Source organism: Oncorhynchus keta, chromosome 9 (genome assembly GCF_023373465.1).
Source record: "Oncorhynchus keta strain PuntledgeMale-10-30-2019 chromosome 9, Oket_V2, whole genome shotgun sequence".
NCBI lineage: Eukaryota > Metazoa > Chordata > Actinopteri > Salmoniformes > Salmonidae > Oncorhynchus > Oncorhynchus keta.
The window spans coordinates 14,961,600-14,981,075 of record NC_068429.1 but is presented as its reverse complement, the minus strand read 5'-3'; the positions used below and the strand labels follow the sequence as shown (position 1 = coordinate 14,981,075).

The following is a 19,476-nucleotide window of genomic DNA, read 5'->3' as shown; positions in this document are numbered from 1 at the left end:
TAGCTTAGTTAGCGGTGGTGCGCGCTAAATAGCGTTTCAATCAGTGACATCCATTGCTCTGAGACCTTGAAGTAGTAGTTCCCCTTGCTCTGCAAGGGCCACGGCTTTTGTGGAACGATGGGTAACGATAGGTAACGATGCTTCGTGGGTGACTTTTGTTGATGTGTGCAGAGGGTCCCTGGTTCGTGCCCGGGTATGGGCGAGGGGACGGTCTAAAGTTATACTGTTACACATACAACTAGTAGAGTATGTTCAAATGTGATTATATTCAACATTCCGACCTGCGGAGATCGTGAGAGAATGTGTTCTGGGAAGTTTATGCCTCTGTGTCAGACCGAATAGTGATTGCAAATATATACAGTTTCAAATTGCTAATGTAGTTGCATGTCAACATTGGTAAACTGAGGCGCTTCCTCCATTTGCTGCACTGCCACTCTAATCTCCTCCATCAGCAGGCTGTCTTTCTGAGCCGCTCTATTCAATTACCTGTTGTACCTCTCCATACCGTGGTCCCCATCTTTGTCAGGGAGTTAAGGAACAAAATTTGGGTGCATGGCATCCTTGGATGGTTTACCTGAAAATAGAAAGTAGTGGTTTATATCTCTCCAAAAGACAGGAGCTCAGAAGCATTGGATGGCAATGTAATTAGATAAAAGTATGTAATACTAATTTGGTAATGACATTTGACTTAAGATAAGAAAATACTTACTTTGTCCATTTATTACAATAGATGTTTGTCTTTGTCCCTTAACATCTCACAATCTATTATAATCAGAGGACGGATGTAGGCAAACAACAACACTTTCCGTGAAGTGCACACTTGTTCACTCCCAATCGTGGAATTAAAATCATAGGATTGGTGTAAGCATAGGCTTATGCTTACAGGTGAGTTCCATGTGGGGGTAGTGGACAAGTGCATACTTCAGGGGAAAGGGTGCATAATTGGGTCGTAAGGCCTGATCTAGCAACCCACAATCTGAGAATATATTTAAGGGTTGTTAAATGGGGATTATTATTTAATTTTTTCAATAGACCTATTCATCCCTAGCTTTCAATCATCTCAAGTTCCACCTGTAACTCTTCCCCAAGTCATTCCTGTAAAAGAGAATGGTGTGTTTGAGTAATACATCTAACGAAGCCGAATGTAGATGAAAGTCGTTGAGTGAAGCCAAGGGAGATGCATCTGAAAGCCAAGTCAGACAGCAAGGCTCAGATCAACATGGCAGTGTCAACATACAGTTGAAGTCAGAGGTTAACATACACTTGGTTGGAGTCATTAAAACTTGTTTTTCAACCACTCCACAAATGAATCGTTAAACTATAGTTTTAGCAAGTCGGTTAGGATGTCTACTTTTTTCCAACAATTGGTTACAGACAGATTATTTCACTGTATCACAATTCCAGTGGGTCAGACGTTTACATGCACTAAGTTGACTGTACCTTTAAACTTCTAGTGACTCCCCATCCCGTATGAGGGAGCGTAATCATCGACTGAACACTAATTAGCATAACGCAACGGACATAAATATTCCTAGAAAATATTCCTATTCATGAAAATCAAAACTGAAATATATTGAGACACAGCTTAGCCTTTTGTTAATCACCCTGTCATCTCAGATTTTCAAAATATGCTTTACAGCCAAAGCTAGACAAGCATGTGTAAGTTTATCGATAGCCTAGCATAGCATTTTGTCCGGCTAGCAGCAGGTAACTTGGTCACGGAAATCAGAAAAGCAATCAAATTAAATTGTTTACCTTTGATGAGCTTTGGATGTTTTCACTCACGAGACTCCCAGTTAGATAGCCAATGTTCCTTTTTTATAGCTCAGTTTGTTCTTCACCTTTGGCTGAGAAATCGCCCGGAAATTGCAGTCACGAAAACACCGAAAAATATTCCAAATTAGCTCCATAATATCGACAGAAACATGGCAAACGTTGTTTATAATCAATCCTCAAAGTGTTTTTCAAATATCTATTCGATAATATATCCACCGGGACAATTGGTTTTTCAGTAGGACCGATTGGAATAATGGCCACCTCTGTATTTTACACGAGAATCACTCTGGGAGCCATCAGGTGACCAGTTGCGCAATGTAGCCGCTTACGGGTATTCTTCAACATAAATGCGTAAACCTATGTCACAATGCTGTAGACACCTTGGGGAATACGGAGAAAAAGTAATCTGGTTGATAGCCCATTCACTGCTCAATAGGGACGCATTGGACCGCAGCGCTTTCAAAACATAAGGCACTTCTGGATTGGATTTTTCTCAGGCTTTCGCCTGCAATATCAGTTCTGTTATACTCAGACAATATTTTTACAGTTTTGGAAACTTTAGAGTGTTTTCAATCCTAAACTGTCAATTATATGCATATTCTAGCATCTTGTCCTGACAAAATATCGCGTTTACTACGGGAACATTATTTTTCCAAAAATGAAAACACTGCCCTCTAGTCACATTAAACAGCTTGGAAATTTCCAGAAAATTATAACATGGCTTTAGAAGCTTCTGATAGGCTAATTGTCATCATTTGAGTCAATTGATGTATACCTGTGGATGTATATCAAGGCCTACCTTCAAACTAAATGCCTCTTTGCTTGACATCATAGGAAAATCAAAAGAAATCAGCGGTCTGGTTCATCCTTGGGAGCAATTTTCAAATGCCTGAAGGTACCACGTTCATCTGTACAAACAATAGTACGCTAGTAGAAACACCATGGGACCACGCAGCCGTCATACCGCTCAGGAAGGAAACGCATTCTGTCTCCTAGAGATGAACGTATTTTGGTGTAAAAAGTGCGAATCAATCCCAGAACAGCAAAGGAACTTGTGAAGATGCTGGAGGAAACAGGTACAAAAGTATCTATATCCACAGTAAAACAAGTCGTATATCGACATAACCTGAAAGGCCGCACAGCAAGGAAGAAGCCACTGCTCCAAACCCGCCATAAAAATACCAGACTACGGTTTGCAAGTACACATGGGGACAAAGATGGTACTTTTTGGAGAAATGTCTGATGAAACAAAAATATAACTGGAGGGAAAAGGGGGAGGCTTGCAAGCCGAGGAACACCATCCCAACCGTGAAGCACAAGGGTGGCAGCATCATGTTGTGGGGGTGGTTTGCTGCAGGAGGGACTGGTGCACTTCACAAAAGATGGCATCATGAGGATGGACAATTATGTGGATATATTGAAGCAACATCAAGACATCAGTCAGTAAGTTAAAGCTTGGTCGCAAATGGGTCTTCCAAATGGACAATGACCCCAAGCATACTTCCAAAGTTGTGGCAAAATGGCTTAAGGTCAACAAAGTCAAGCTATTGGAGTGGCCATCACAAAGCCCTGACCTCAATACTATAGAACATTTGTGGGGAGAACTGAAAAAGCATGTGTGAGCAAGGAGGCCTACAAACCTGACTCCGTTACACCAGCTCTCTCAGGAGGAGTGGGTCAAAATTCACCCAACTTATTGTAGTAAGCTTGTGGAAGGCTACCCGAAAAGATTGACCCAAGTTAAACAATTTAAAAGGAAATTCTACCAAATACTAATTGAGTGTACGTAAATTTATGACCCACTGGGAATGTGATGAAGGAATAAAAGCTTAAATAAATCACTACTATTCTGATATTTCACATTCTTAAAATAAAGTGATCTTAACTGACCTAAGACAGGGAATTTTTTCTATGAGTATATGTGAGGAATTGTGAAAAACTGAGTTTAAAATGTATTTGGCAAATGTGTATGTAAACTTCCGACTTCAATTGTAGCTGCTACTATATTTTTATTTTCAAAATAAAGGTTTCCATATCACACACTCCCAAACGAAAAATAATTACATGTGTACAATTAATTGGTTCGAGGTCTCAATTACATTCATTTGCATTCCCTGTAGCTTTAGAATCATGGTAATGTTGCGTCCCTTTTTAGTCACGTCTTTGGTCAGTTTCACGTGAGTCATCTAAAAACATCCTAATAATTGGTTGACAAATAGTGCCTTCTACCAGGTAGGCGATGGCTGCATGGTGCAGTTGGTGAGAAACAACTTGAAGGTGACTTCATCAGAAACCGCTTGACCTGTGATAATTTTTTATCCCCATAATGCACGTGTCAAACTCATTCTACGGAGGGCAGTGTGAGGGATTTCGCTCCACCGTTATACTTGACTGATGAATTAAGGTCACTAATTAGAAAGGAACTCCTTATCTGGTTGTCAAGGTCTTAATTGAAAGGAAAAAAAAAAACTTGCAGACACTCGGCCCTCCAAGGAATGAGTTTGACACCCCTGGCCTAGACAAAATTGATCTAGTCTAAACCACCCAACATGTTCACAGTCAATTTACCGTGTAAAATAAGGGTAAATAAAGACATTGACAGCTTTTTTTAACAGGCTCTCAAACACTAAGAGGAAAGCAGATAAGACTAAACACAGTCACGTTACCTGTAATTAAGCGTGCACGGAAATTCTTCGATTTACTGTTGGTAGCCAAACATCTTTATTCATAGCATTGGTCCACTTTCTTTGGAAAACTAAAAACTTGAATTGTTTATAGTTTGTTGCAGGTCTCAACGAACATCCGTAAACACAGCAACACGACCCTTTCGAGGACATCATCTTGATATTCAAAGTTGAATTCATTTTACCCCAGTAGCTGGCGTTCTCTACAACTGTTTGACTGTGCTCACTACAACCAAAATAACAAAAATAACAAAAATATGCCTGGGCCGCCACACAACGGTCTGGTAAAGGTCAAGAGTCCAAGATTCCACCCGATTAGACAATCACCCCATTAAAAGGAAATAATTTTACCAATCACACCTTTTAATGGGGTGATTGTCGTCTAATCTCCCTCACTAGCTTTAAGCACCAACTGTTAGAGCAGCTCACAGATTACTGCACCTGTACATAGCCCACCTATAATTTAGCCCAAACAACTACCTCTTTCCCAACTGTATTTAATTAATTAATTTATTTAGCTCCTTTGCACCCCATTATTTTTATTTCTACTTTGCACATTCTTCCATTGCAAAACTACCATTCCAGTGTTTTACTTGCTATATTGTATTTACTTTGCCACCATGGCCTTTTTTGCCTTTACCTCCCTTCTCACCTCATTTGCTCACATTGTATATAGACTTGTTAATACTGTATTATTGACTGTATGTTTGTTTTACTCCATGTGTAACTCTGTGTCGTATCTGTCGAACTGCTTTGCTTTATCTTGGCCAGGTCGCAATTGTAAATGAGAACTTGTTCTCAACTTGCCTACCTGGTTAAATAAAGGTGAAATAAATAATCGGGTGAAGATTTAAAAAGGTCTACAGCGCATGAGCAGTGTGTCACTGTTTCCTGGTTTTGACAACGTAGATACAGTCAAAACTGACCAGAATGGACTTTTCGTAGCAGGTTAGCATTTACGCGGCAGGTTGGGATAATTAACGTAGCAGGTTAGGAACATTTGGTTAAGGTTAGCAAAAAATACATTTTATAAAACTTTATAGACGTCAATTTGACAAACGCATCTCGCCATTTCTTCCCACCAACAGCTAAATACTTCTTCTTAAAAAATATATATATTTATGTGTTCATTTGCACAAACAACGTTGCACAAAGGCGGTATGCGCAAAGTCAAATTAAATATATATTTTTTTATAAAGGTCAAAGTTGAAAGTTGATAGGAGAACCACGTGGTTGGAAGATACGCGCGAAAGAGTAATCTCAAAAACAAATGTGACAAGAGTTCTGATCTTGCTAGCTTTGAAGTTAAAGTCAATAACATGTTCGCGTGTTATTAAAGTAAAATTGCTAGGCTACTCAGTTCTGGAGAGAGTGAACAAGCTTATGTTACACGAATACCTTATTTGTTGCAGTTGTCTTTTTTTGCCGGGACATGATAGCTAGCTGGCTAGATTATTTTGCTAACGTTAATTCCATTGTAACGTGCTAGCTATTTTACAGTTCAAGACGACTTTTCTCATATTTAGGGGAGAAAGAGCGAAGGCTGCCTCAATTGCAACAATTGTATTTAGTTCGTTTTGTTAAAATACGCGTAAACTAGCTAGCTAGCTAACTAACAAAGTAATGGCAGAAAGACCCGAGGACCTCAATCTGCCCAATGCTGTTATCACGCGCATCATCAAGGAGGCGGTGAGTGCGAACATTTTCTACAGATTTTTGTTTCAATAGGAGCATACTGGTAAATCAACAATGGGACAAATGCCTGCCATTCCCATGACCTTTACGAAGCTAAATGGCATATACACTCAATGGACAGTTTATTAGATGCACCCATCTAGTACCGGTCGGACCCCTCTGTAGTCATGAAGGGATGCATCTGGTCAGCAACCATGTTTAGATGCGCTGTGGTGTTCAAACGTTGCTCAATTGGTATCGCGGGACCTAACGTGTGCCAGGAAAACATTCCCCACACCATTACACCACCGTTGACACCAAGCAGGATGTGGCCATGGACACATGCTTACGCCAAATCCTGACTCTGCCATCAGCATGACACAACAGGAACCGGGATTCGTGGGAGCTTTTTATGTTTTCCACGCATCAATTGTTCAGTGTTGGTGATTGTGTGCCCACTGCTTCTTGTTTTTAGTTGATAGGAGTGGAACCCGATCTGGTCATCTGCTGCAATAGCCCATCCGTGACAAGGACCAACGAATTGTGTGATCCGAGATGCTATTCTGCACACAACTGTTGTATTGCATTTTTATTTTTACTGTTTTTGGCCCAACTGTTAGCGTGCACGATTCTTGCCATTCTCTTTTGACCTCTCATAAACAAGCTGTTTTCTCCCACGACTGCTGCTGACTGGATGTTTTTTGTTTGTTGCACCATTCTCAGTAAAAGCCCAGCCGTTTCTGAGATACTGGAACCAGCGGGCCTGGCACCGATCATTCAACAGTAACTGGATGCCTGTCTGCCTGCTTTTATATAGCAAGCCACAGCCACGTGACTCACTGTGTAGGATGAACCATTTTTTGTGAACGGGTGGTGTACCTAATAAACTGGTGTGTGTAAATAAATTCTGTATCATAAAACAACCATGGATGGAGTAGCTAGTGTTTTTGTGGGTACCTACAATGTTATTATAGATTCATTCTGAACCTGAGCCTATACCCAAATCTCAGTATTGTGTGTTTATAGCCCTTGATCATGACTCAGTTCCACATTACACAAGTCATTGGCCAAGGCGTCTTCTGTACGGGGGAGTTTTGTTAAGAGCCCCGACGCTCTGAACATTAACACGCATAAGGACCGTCCGTATCTTTCATATCAGCAAGAAATAATAATAAAAAAAGGTTAAGTTAATACACCTATTTATAGGGTCTGTGTTCCCACACGGCCATATCTCCATGTTAGTGTTTGTTTACGGAAAACGGACGGAAGACAGTTGACTATCTGTGTGAACACGTTTGGTCTTCTGTTTAATCACTGAAAAATACTCTCAGCTGCAACTGTGTTAGAACGGTACACAATGTGTGTTTTTGTTTTTTTGTAAATCATTTTGATGTGATATGAAAGTAGAGGGATATATGCTTTTAGAACCGTACTGCAATTAAATTAATTCACCTTTAGCTGGGGTATTTGTGAGGTTTTCAGAGCCAATTCAACCCTTATTAAACAACATTAAGGCTCCTTTTAGTCCACTTTCAGCTCGTGTGTGTATAGTGACAACACATGCTTGCAAATGACAACACTGCCAGCTAATCTAGTAACACTACTCTCACTTTTATTGTAAATAGCTCCCAGATGGGGTGAACGTGTCAAAAGAAGCCAGGCGAGCCATATCTCAAGCTGCCAGTGTATTCGTCCTCTATGCAACATCTTGGTAAGAGAAACTACACGTGCAAACAGGTTTATGCAATAAACACTTATTAATTGGCCATTTTATAATACATACCTCCATACAGTCAAGTGCTGTCAGCACCTAGAATATATACATATAAAGGTATCTTTCTGAGTGCAATAAATAATATTAATTGAACCCCCCTTTGCCAACAGTGCAAACAACTTTGCCATGAAAGCCAAACGGAAAACTCTAAACGCAACAGATGTGATGTCTGCGATGGAGGAGATGGAGTTTGAACGCTTCTTGCAGCCTCTACGTGAATCTTTGGAGGGTAAATGTTCAAATGATCACTGATCAACATTGAATTTCTTAACAGCCTGTGTGTTTTGGAGACATTGGCTGTGTTTGAGCGCATCAATTATAATCGGTCGCTAATCATTGACTGAGCAGACGGACAGATCAACACTAAATAACAACTTATTATGATTTGTGGATTGGTCTGTCTGCTAAACAGCAATTGATCAGGATTGACACTCTCAAACATGGCCATTGGCTGGCTTGGCCTGAAAATGGCCCAGCAATGCATTGTGGTCAGTTCTTGCAGACTGCTTGATGCATTTTAGCCTATTAGAACAATGTTCTGAATTAATTGGGACACTTCTTGTTGTATTACATTTTGTTTTAATTAGAGAACCTGACACATTTTCCCATTTTAATTGTGACTGCCACCACAGAGGATTATAAGTAGCAGAGGTTGCTGGGTGTAGGCCCAGTTGTCCCATTTAAACTTCATTTATCTAATTTCCCCTTCATTGGAACAATGCACTTTTTTTCCTATTATGGGGTGGATATTTATAGCACTCTATAAAGCTGTGGAAAATTGTGGCCAGTGTCGACTACAATTGTCCACCTTGCTAACCACTGACTTATTAAGTGAATGCTGTTTTTATAACAATGTTGTTCCAATACAGCTTACAAGAAGGGCCAGAAGGGGAAGAAAGAGGCATCGGAACAAAAACGCAAAGATGCAAAGGAGAAAAAGAACGATGTGGAGGAGAATGACAAGAGCAGGGAGGAAGAAGAGGAGGAGGAAGAGCGCATGGATGAAGACCAGGAAGCAGAGAATGAGGTTGAAGAGGAAGAAGTTGAGAATTGATAACTGACTATTATTCTTCATGTAGTAGAGCACTGATCAGAACACAGATGTGAAGGCAGGGGCCCTGTTTGAGTACTTGGAAAAGGCACACTAATATGTAAATATAATAGTCTCTTGGTTTGAGCATTTTTAAAACGCATGAACATGTTCCATCCAGCAACAGATACTCTTCTACACAGCATTCACAGATTCAGTTGTCAGATCAGTGATTTTATTTTGATGAAGGGTGTTTTTTCAAGGTAAACAAATAGTGCCTTAGCATTAATGTAATAGTTCTATTCTGTTGTCTTCCAGCCACTGGCTCACTCTGAATAAAGGGAGTAGTAATTTAGACCAACAACTATCTCCCATCAGTTATTTGCTGGAATAAAGCACAATGCAAACTTGCTGTATTCTGATCAGAAAGGCCTTATACCACAGTTCTAAGACCATTATTGATATCATTTGTTGATGTTCTCAGATGTACTAATTATCCCAATGTAGATTTGATAGCAATGAAGTTACTCGTGTTTGGTAGACTTGGTGTCGACTGACTCTCCGTCCTCACTGAACTCGTAGATTTGTGTACCTGACATCCAAATATTAGTCTTTGGCACAAATGAGATCAGCCATGCTTGACCTTAAAAGAATGATGCAGAGAATGTAAAAAATGTTCATAGGTTGTGTGGTTGTTGGTCATGACTCAAACTCTGGCTTTGAAATTAATGATTTGGTCTGTCTGGAATCTTGGAAGATGACAAACTAGGATTAAGGCTTTCAAAATCAGCCATGCAAGTAACTATCATGTCCTTGTCAGGCTACAGATTACCAAAAGTGAGCTATTATATGTTGTAGGTGAATAACTTTTCTTTAGAACAGAAGGCCTCCAGTGAAGACTGTTTTCAGGGGATTAACTGTGTACTTTTGTAGTGTTGGATACACTGTTTTTTCAATAAAGATTTTTGTATAAACCACTGAATGCTTTTCCATTAACTGCAAAATTACTTGTGAAGTTAGCTCATCAAAAAACATTTCCCGGTGTCCACTACCCTTGCCACCGCTGCTGAAAAACTGGGGCAGGGGTGTCAAACCTACTCCATGGAAGGCCTAGTGTCTGCACGTTTTGCAAGTTGACTCACCGAAAAAGGCTACCATTCTTGGGTATTATTTCCATGACATTCTACAGATGCTGACAAGTGTACTCTATTCCAGATTTGTGTGACTCAGTTTGGGTTAGACCAATGGTGACTTGCACTGGATAGGCTACTATGACAAGAAGAATATTAGCAGCACTGAAAGATGTTTTCTATCAGAGGGAAAGACGCACCGCACCAGGCACACAGCCCACATTGGGCAGGCAGAGACTCCGCTCGCTCAAGCGACCCTTGCTTCCCCGTAACCACCAGTTTACTATTTAGCTTTGCCTGGATGAGAAACAAACTTCTATATGAAATTGATACTAGTTTAATATCAAGTCTCGCTATTTTTCTTTCTCTCCCCTTGAGAAAAGAAAAGTAGCCTGTTTGAATGTCATCTTCCTCTACCCTCCCACTTTTCCCCTGCATCCCATAGCAAAGTTCTGACAGGTCCCTTTAGTTTTCACTTTGCAATAAACCTACACAAATAGGAAATTACAACAAAAAAGTAGTTGAGCACCTGACTTCGCCATTAATTTACGTAGTAAATAAGTAGTAAAACAGAGCAGAACTTGAAGAGGTAGTGATGAATAACATTTGTTTTCATTAGGGAGCAGCAACTAGAAACAATTGCCTAATTACTTGTTATAAATTGGACTCAACTAAATCATTGGTGACTGACTCAGACTCAACTCAAACACAGGGGACTTGGGACACTAAGTGGACAATTTTAGAAATATTGGTGCCCAATTCTCTACACTTCAGTGCACTCCACTTATAATTAAATGTCACACAGTGCCAATCATTGGGGTAAACACAGATTAAATTCTTAAAAGGGACAATTCTCCCAAATTACAAAATTACTTTCCTTAAAGCAGATTTATGGTTGACCTGACAATGTGGTCCAGAGGCTCAGTACAGAGGGTGTGAAGCAATTTGGAAGCATCCAGAGACTTGTGGTCAAATCAAATGCTGTACACCTCCCAAATACAGAGGGGCCCGCAAATAGCTCCACATTGATGGTAGGTGGGGGGCAAGAAATGTGAACACCCCGATTCATGCAGAGGCCACAGTGCAGTAAATAATATCTGGTCAATGCAGACGCCGGGAATTCCATAAACCATCCAAACCCTCACGTATCTTAAATGTGTAGCGCAGGTTACCTTAAGATGTGGACAAGTACAGAAGGTATGTACCACTAACTTCCATTGAATTTGTGCCACAGACTAGAATTTGAGCATTTGCTTATAGTGCCAGGTTTTTAAAGCAGACTGCTCACAGGGCCAGAAACCATATTCCCCTATTTTTAGAAGTGGCCCACCACTGCTACATTGTTGCCAATACACCACAAACGATTTAAGGGTTCAAAATATGCATCTGTTGAGACAGGCTTTTAAATACTTTGAGGCAATGACTACAGGAACAGCTAGCATGCCATTTTGCCACTGCTAGTACCCTTGCCACCACTGCTTAAAACCCCTAGAGATTGTTATTTCACCAGGTAGACCACTACACTGACCTGGCAGACATGGATGTAAAGTGGTGAGGGCACTTTGTGTGCAGCAAAAAAATAAAATAAATCAATACTAGGGTGAAATGCAGGTTAACTAAAGATCACCTAAATGATCAGTCAAAAATACGTTTGTGAACCTAACGCACAGCCAATTTCTTTTTAAAAGGCAATCCAATGTTCGCAATTGAGAACAGTATTGCAGTTAGCCATGACAGCCTTAATAGAACACTAAACCAACACCTAAATATTGCGCATGGAGCAAAAAACAGCTTAAAGTAGAAATATGAAACTTGATTACATTTTTGCTCTATTAGTGGCCACTAACTACAAATGCACAAGGCTACATGTGTGCAAAAATAACATTCGGAACACCCCTAACTCACAACTTCCAAGTTGGACGATACATTGTCTGCACATTGTACAATTTACCTGTGGACATCTGTTCTACAGTGTGCCAGCAGCAGAGCATAATCTCTTACAGGCATAGACTTGGCAGCGCTTCAGCCACTATTGAAAAGTGTTATTCTTCACCTCCAGTGGCATCCTGCTTAAAACAGGCCCAGCTCCACCCGTTTAACCAGCAATGCCCAATTAGGAAAATTAACCAAATACACCCGTTTAGATAGGTAGTTCGCATTTCAAATTGCTTACTGGACCCTGGCAACATGTTATAACTTGAGGAATGAGTGTAATAACATTACTGTACCAGTTGATACTATTGTACTTGGCTAGATTTTACCAACGCCATCTGTTGTAACATTACTGTTGCTGTTATCCAACTCATTTTAACACCATAAAATTAATTTGATCTGTTAACCTATCACCTACCTCTACTGTTCAAGGGACATGCTGCTTGCTGTAAGGTAAATGGCAAACTTCAGCAGCTCTACATCAATCACGTAGGGTACCCATTTTGGATTCACACCGTCAAACTTGACTCAATTATTTTCACTTACAATTACAAGGTGGAGAGTTTCCTCAATTCATCAAGAACCAGGGAGGAAATTAACCTGCAGGCACTCAACCCACTGGAACACATCACACCTGTGCCCTCAGAAGCCAATCTGTCCTTTTGTTCTTTGGGTGAACTATATTATGTATAATTCAAGGTCAACCATCAACAGCTGTTCACCAGCAAATAGAAACACTTCCCAACACTGGAGTTCACAAAATGCATACAAAGTGTGTAAATAGTAGGCTGACAGAAAGGTAAATAACTGGCAACCATAAAATAAGACAAAATGAATATTCATTTTTATTTATTTCTCCATTTGATGCTTTACTCAGATGGGCACTCCACCTTGCCACTGTTGATGTCATCAATGACATCATGGGGAGGGCGGCCATCGATGGTGCAACCCACAGACTGGGCAGTTCCCAGAATCTCCTTGATAGTGCCTGAGAAAAAAAACATTAGGAACCAGCAGGAGACAATAGTTTATATTGTATGATAGGGGCAACTTTGTTCCAGGCCTTTCGGCACAGAGCTTCCCACATTCTGGGCAGCCCTGTTTCCTAGAGCTGGGTCCATCTTCGCCTCCACTGGACTACACTCAGTCACACAGACAGGCAAAGTGGCGGGAGGCGGAATCATAACAGGTGATTCAGTGACCCTGAGAGGATAGGGGCTCTTACCAGAAAGCTCCCTGGCAATGGAGCGGGGCCTCATCGTGCGGGCAACTGTCACAATCTCATCGAAGGTCACGCTACCGCTGTGCTTGACTGGAAACAAAGACAGCATGCTTATATGCTTACACTGGATCTATGAATCATTGTTGGTTGTAAAAACAGATGGGACAGCTATGTTACTAGATAAGTGGTCCTTTTGGCACAGTTGTTCCAGGCCTTTCGGCACAGAGCTTCCCACTGTCTGGGCAGCCCTGTTTCCTAGAGCTGGGTCCATCTTAGCCTCCACTGGACTACACTCAGTCACTCAAAGACTGGCAAAGTGGCGGGAGGCTGGAATGTACCCCCACGACAGGTTAAATTGAAACCGGCATTATACAGGAAACTTACTGTTCTTGACCTTCTTCCGGTCACGAGGGGGCTCCTTTAGGGCCTTGATGATCAACGCTGAAGCAGAGGGCACCACCTCGATCTACAATAGAGCAAGAAACCATGTTAACAGCTGATTGATAAACATTCAGTGGCCAACCCATTTGGGAATAGACTTGGTACGTACCGCTGCCTGCCTGTTGACAATGGTCAGCTTGACAGTGATCCTCAGGCCCTTCCAATCTCCGGTGGCCTTGGCAATATCATCACCAACCTTCTTAGGAGACTAAATGACAAAACAAGGAATGTACAGATTTAAAATAACAGAAAAGGCATCAAGCGCCAAACTGCTCAATAGTGACAATTGTTCCAGGCCTTTCGGCACAGAGATGCCCACCGTCTGGGCAGCCCTGTTTCCTAGAGCTGGGTCCATCTTAGCCTCCACTGGACTACACTCAGTCACTCAAAGACTGGCAAAGTGGCGGGAGGCTGAGCTGTAGAAAATGGGTAATCAAACCACACCAATCATATTAAATTGGGAGGAATGTAACACTTACCAGACCCAGGGGTCCAATCTTTGGGGCCAGCGCTGAGGTGGCACCAACTTCTCCTCCTGTGCATCGCATGTACACTGCAAGGGATAAAACAGGATAAACTGGTTATTTTTGAGGGGGAAGAAACATCCTTGCAGTATGGGTTATAGCTCCATGCTGTTTCACCAGACAATAGTTATAGAATTCACAAATGACAGAAACCTCGTTAATAAGAGGGCACCATTGTTCCAGGACTTTCGGCACAAAGTTGCCCACCGCCAGGGCAGCCCTGTTTCCTAGAACTGGGTCCATCTTAGCCTCCACTGGACTACACTCAGTCACTCAAAGACTGGCAAAGTGGCGGGAGGCTGAAACCTAATAGCGGGCAATTCATTGATTGTCCCAATGCTTAAAAGTATATTATAGAATTTGCCTCTGGGGTGCCAGTGAATGAAAAATACCCCATCACACGTATTCCACTACGGTGTATACTGGATTTCTGTGACAAATATCAACCATCTAATGCATTACTGTGTAAGTGGCAAATATGACAGGATACATCTGTGGACCACAATCAGAATAAGGTCAATGCATCCGATTACAAGAAACGTTAATATTGAAATTCTGCTGTCAACGCCAAATGCCTATGAACAACAAGTACCCTTATAGGTCCGTGCAAACGTTCACATAACTAGGCCACCCAGGCAGAAATTTACAAAAGACTCAAGACATGCCTTAAATCCCTCAGTCAAAATTAATCACCTGCTAGGTTGCTACATTTGATTTGCATACCAAATGTAGTGGTAAAACAGATTGTAGTCGCTTTAAAATGTTACATGCGAGCCTGTAGTCTATCCAGCCCATGTCACACGTCTTTCAAATTAAATGAGAATTTGGGTAGCCAAACTAAAATAAAGTATTTCATTTCAATATCCTTCACTTTACAATTTAGACGCGTCAGAAAGTGTTACCTGCAACCACGTGGCAGCTACTTGGCTAGGCCAACATCATGGATATGAAATGGGCTATCGTTGGTTACATAGCGGTAACACAAAAATAGTTCCATAAACAGAATATGTTCGTTAAAACGCATCACGAACACATGTCATTTCGCATTTACATATATATAATAATAATATATGCCATTTAGCAGACGCTTTTATCCAAAGCGACTTACAGTCATGTGTGCATACATTCTACGTATGGGTGGTCCCGGGGATCGAACCCACTACCCTGGCGTTACAAGCGCCATGCAAGCGCCATGCTCTACCAACTGAGCCACAGAAGGACTACATTCAAGAGATATTAGCTGTTCATCCTAACTAACGTTACCATTTCATCAGCTCATTGCTGCCCCTGCATGGACGCGCCAGACAGAAGTCGACTCCATTTTGGATCTCATCTGAAACAACAATTTTACAGTAGATGCCACACATACCAACTTTAGTCTCATTGGGGTCGAATTTAGGAGGCATGGTGCTGCAGTAGAAGTTGAGCTCAGTTCAGCTTGAGTTGGTGAGGGTGTCGGATGAACCCGGATTCGGGACGACCGATTACTGTTGCACCTTCACCGCTAAAGTGATAAAGGAAAGAACGAAAATAGGGTGCGTGACATTTTATAGACCGAGAATAACGCGAGACTTGGCCGAAATGACGCGCTGTCATGTCTGTACGTCATTCACACAGTTGATGAGCTGAGGCACCCGTTTAGACAATTTAGATACAATAGAAATAAGCGGAATCATTTTTATGTAATTCATTTCATTATTCTTTTGGCCAAATTTCATATACACAAATGTAAATTTACAAACAGAAAACCACATTTTCGTACCCTACAAAAATAAATTGAACTGTATTTTAACATTTACATTTACATTTACATTTAAGTCATTTAGCAGACGCTCTTATCCAGAGCGACTTACAAATTGGTGCATTCACCTTATGACATCCAGTAGAACAGTCACTTTACAATAGTGCGTCTAAATCTTAAAGGGGACGGGGGGGTGAGAGGGATTACTTATCCTATCCTAGGTATTCCTTAAAGAGGTGGGGTTTCAGGTGTCTCCGGAAGGTGGTGATTGACTCCGCTGTCCTGGCGTCGTGAGGGAGTTTGTTCCACCATTGGGGGGTCAGAGCAGCGAACAGTTTTGACTGGGCTGAGCGGGAACTGTACTTCCTCAGTGGTAGGGAGGCGAGCAGGCCAGAGGTGGATGAACGCAGTGCCCTTGTTTGGGTGTAGGGCCTGATCAGAGCCTGGAGGTACTGAGGTGCCGTTCCCCTCACAGCTCCGTAGGCAAGCACCATGGTCTTGTAGCGGATGCGAGCTTCAACTGGAAGCCAGTGGAGAGAGCGGAGGAGCGGGGTGACGTGAGAGAACTTGGGAAGGTTGAACACCAGACGGGCTGCGGCGTTCTGGATGAGTTGTAGGGGTTTAATGGCACAGGCAGGGAGCCCAGCCAACAGCGAGTTGCAGTAATCCAGACGGGAGATGACAAGTGCCTGGATTAGGACCTGCGCCGCTTCCTGTGTGAGGCAGGGTCGTACTCTCCGGATGTTGTAGAGCATGAACCTACAGGAACGGGCCACCACGCCTTGATGTTAGTTGAGAACGACAGGGTGTTGTCCAGGATCACGCCAAGGTTCTTAGCGCTCTGGGAGGAGGACACAATGGAGTTGTCAACCGTGATGGCGAGATCATGGAACGGGCAGTCCTTCCCCGGGAGGAAGAGCAGCTCCGTCTTGCCGAGGTTCAGCTTGAGGTGGTGATCCGTCATCCACACTGATATGTCTGCCAGACATGCAGAGATGCGATTCGCCACCTGGTCATCAGAAGGGGAAAGGAGAAGATTAATTGTGTGTCGTCTGCATAGCAATGATAGGAGAGACCATGTGAGGTTATGACAGAGCCAAGTGACTTGGTGTATAGCGAGAATAGGAGAGGGCCTAGAACAGAGCCCTGGGGACACCAGTGGTGAGAGCGCGTGGTGAGGAGACAGATTCTCGCCACGCCACCTGGTAGGAGCGACCTGTCAGGTAGGACGCAATCCAAGCGTGGGCCGCGCCGGAGATGTCCAACTCGGAGAGGGTGGAGAGCAGGATCTGATGGTTCACAGTATCGAAGGCAGCCGATAGGTCTAGAAGGATGAGAGCAGAGGAGAGAGAGTTAGCTTTAGCAGTGCGGAGCGCCTCCGTGATACAGAGAAGAGCAGTCTCAGTTGAATGACTAGTCTTGAAACCTGACTGATTTGGATCAAGAAGGTCATTCAGAGAGAGATAGCGGGAGAGCTGGCCAAGGACGGCACGTTCAAGAGTTTTGGAGAGAAAAGAAAGAAGGGATACTGGTCTGTAGTTATTGACATCGGAGGGATCGAGTGTAGGTTTTTTCAGAAGGGGTGCAACTCTCGCTCTCTTGAAGACGGAAGGGACGTAGCCCGGAAATGGTCTGGAGAAGAGAGGAGGGGATAGGGTCAAGCGGGCAGGTTGTTGGGCGGCCGGCCGTCACAAGACGCGAGATTTCATCTGGAGAGAGAGGGGAGAAAGAGGTCAGAGCACAGGGTAGGGTGCTCTGACCGTTAAGACGGTTAAATGCTCTACTAACAAAAAAGCTGTTAGAATTGTAAGTATATGCATGTCCCTTAAGGTCCTTGTGTAATTGTAATGTGATATTGTACCCCCTAGCTCGATTGTCTATTGTTTGTAATCTATGTATGCTTGTGTTCCCTCATGTGCTTTATGTATTGATTTGATATTAATAAAAAAATATATATATATATATATATTTTTTAAAAGCACCCGTTTAGACAACAATCACCCATTGGTCAGTACTATCCGGAATCCTTGGGACGTCTCTAACCTAAACCATGCATTTACTCTTACTGCTGGCTGAGAAGTCCTGGATGCAATCATTGATGAAACACATTCTGGATTTATGAGGAACAGACATATTTCTAACAATGTCAGACTAGTATTAGACATACTTGACTACTCAGACCTAATAACTGAGGATAGCTTCCTATTATTTTTGTAGATTTTTATAAAGCATTTGACACAGTGGAGAATCAGTTCCTCTTCCACTCCCTTGAGAGACTTGGCTTTGGGGATTTTTTTTCTGAAAGATGCTAACCAAATTCCCATATCGATCAATGTGATATACAATCCTTTTCCAAAGCGTCTGGTCTATATCTTAACATTAATAAATGTGAACTCATGGCTGTCAAAGATTGTGTGACACCTTCATATTATGGTTTCCAGTCAAATAAGAACTTACATATTTAGGCATAACCATTACAAAGGATCAGAAGTCTAGAGGCTTACTAAATGTTAACCCTCTTATTAAAAAAACCCAGAAGAAGCTAAATCAATGGCTACAGAGGGACTTATCTTTAAAAGGTAATAACCCAGGCTGAAGGTATCTCTAGACTAACATATGGCGCTCTATCTTTATATCTTGACAGTAAAATAAGCAAGGAGATAGACCAGATGCTTTTCAACTTTCTGAGGAGAAAACATACCCATTACATTAGGAAAACTGTTGTAATGAACACTTATGAGAATGTTGGGCTGAATTTTCTGGACTTTACTACTTTAAATAATACTTTTAAGATCAATTGGATAAAACAATTCCTAAGAAGACCCACTTCTATCTGGAATTTTATTCCTCATCATGTCTTCTCTACTTTTGGTGGCCTTAACTTCATGTTGTTTTGCAATTATAATATTGACAAAGTTCCAGTGAAACTTTCTGCTTTTCATCGGCAGGTTTTCTTGTCATGGTCCTTAATTTATTGTCACGACTTCTACCGAAGTCGATTCCTCTCCTTGTTCAAGCGGTGTTCGGCGTCACCGGTCTTCTAGCCATCGCCGATCCATTTTTCATTTTCCATTTGTTTTGTCTTGGTTTTCATTCCCTCATTACGTGTTGTGTATTTCATCCTCTGTTCCCCCCATGTCTTTGTGTGGTATAGTTTGTTTGTAAGTGCTTGTGCACATGTTGACTGGTGCACAGCGTTTTTTGTACCCAAGTTGTTATTTTCTTGATGCCGTTGGTTTTGGAATTAAACTGCCCCGGCTATTACCTAGTTCTGCTCTCCTGCATCTGACGTTCCTGCCACCAGTTACGCACCCCTAACATTTATAAACACAATTTTCCCGACACAGATATTATATATGGAATAATCGGGGAATATTGTATAAAAATACTTTGTTTTTAGAATATTGGTTCCGAAATAATATCCTATTGGTGAACCAACTGGTAAATGCAGTGTCTTTTACTCAGTTATAAGGAATGGAATTCTTATCACTTTACAAGGTCCCTGTAACACCTAAAGATTTTAGCAATTGTTTTAGATGCCATTCCCT

At 41.8% G+C, this 19,476-nt stretch overlaps 2 protein-coding genes and 4 non-coding genes across 7 annotated transcripts; 1 reads left to right on the top strand and 5 right to left on the bottom strand.

Moving 5' to 3' along the window:
* The first annotated feature begins 5,641 nt into the window (after window positions 1-5,641).
* pole3 (polymerase (DNA directed), epsilon 3 (p17 subunit)) lies at window positions 5,642-9,915 on the top strand. Its single transcript, XM_035775522.2, has 4 exons — window positions 5,642-6,149; window positions 7,760-7,845; window positions 8,019-8,137; window positions 8,778-9,915. The coding sequence occupies exons 1-4, from the start codon at window positions 6,084-6,086 to the stop codon at window positions 8,960-8,962; spliced, it is 456 nt and encodes a 151-aa protein (XP_035631415.1). The 5' UTR covers window positions 5,642-6,083; the 3' UTR covers window positions 8,963-9,915.
* Window positions 9,916-12,822: 2,907 nt separating this feature from the next.
* Window positions 12,823-15,725, bottom strand: rpl12 (ribosomal protein L12). Of its 2 annotated transcripts, none has more exons than XM_035775519.2 (6): window positions 15,557-15,725; window positions 14,143-14,216; window positions 13,773-13,871; window positions 13,607-13,688; window positions 13,226-13,312; window positions 12,823-12,988 (listed from the first exon to the last, which is right to left on the bottom strand). In XM_035775519.2, exons 1-6 carry the CDS (start codon window positions 15,591-15,593, stop codon window positions 12,870-12,872), a joined length of 498 nt encoding a protein of 165 aa, XP_035631412.1. In that variant the 5' UTR covers window positions 15,594-15,725; the 3' UTR covers window positions 12,823-12,869. The 2 variants fall into 2 exon arrangements, with proteins under 2 accessions (XP_035631412.1, XP_035631413.1); XM_035775520.2 differs by having other exon boundaries at window positions 15,451-15,571.
* On the bottom strand, window positions 13,051-13,172 carry LOC118388132 (small nucleolar RNA SNORA65). The gene has a single exon (XR_004826514.1). It is a non-coding gene; the product is annotated as a small nucleolar RNA SNORA65 (small nucleolar RNA).
* LOC118388131 (small nucleolar RNA SNORA65) lies at window positions 13,423-13,546 on the bottom strand. The gene has a single exon (XR_004826513.1). It is a non-coding gene; the product is annotated as a small nucleolar RNA SNORA65 (small nucleolar RNA).
* LOC118388133 (small nucleolar RNA SNORA65) lies at window positions 13,948-14,071 on the bottom strand. Its single transcript, XR_004826515.1, has one exon. It is a non-coding gene; the product is annotated as a small nucleolar RNA SNORA65 (small nucleolar RNA).
* Window positions 14,360-14,483, bottom strand: LOC118388134 (small nucleolar RNA SNORA65). Its single transcript, XR_004826516.1, has one exon. It is a non-coding gene; the product is annotated as a small nucleolar RNA SNORA65 (small nucleolar RNA).
* Window positions 15,726-19,476: the final 3,751 nt, after the last annotated feature.

Coding starts and splice junctions, on each gene's coding strand:
- pole3 (XM_035775522.2), top strand. CDS start 6,084: ATGGCAGAAAGACCCGAGGACCTCAATCTGCCCAATGCTGTTATCACG. Junction 7,846..8,018: donor GTCCTCTATGCAACATCTTG/GTAAGAGAAACT, acceptor CTTTGCCAACAG/TGCAAACAACTTTGCCATGA. Junction 8,138..8,777: donor TCTACGTGAATCTTTGGAGG/GTAAATGTTCAA, acceptor GTTCCAATACAG/CTTACAAGAAGGGCCAGAAG.
- rpl12 (XM_035775519.2), bottom strand. CDS start 15,593: ATGCCTCCTAAATTCGACCCCAATGAGACTAAAGTTG. Junction 14,217..15,556: donor CCCCAATGAGACTAAAGTTG/GTATGTGTGGCA, acceptor TATCCCTTGCAG/TGTACATGCGATGCACAGGA. Junction 13,313..13,606: donor CCGGAAGAAGGTCAAGAACA/GTAAGTTTCCTG, acceptor CTTTGTTTCCAG/TCAAGCACAGCGGTAGCGTG.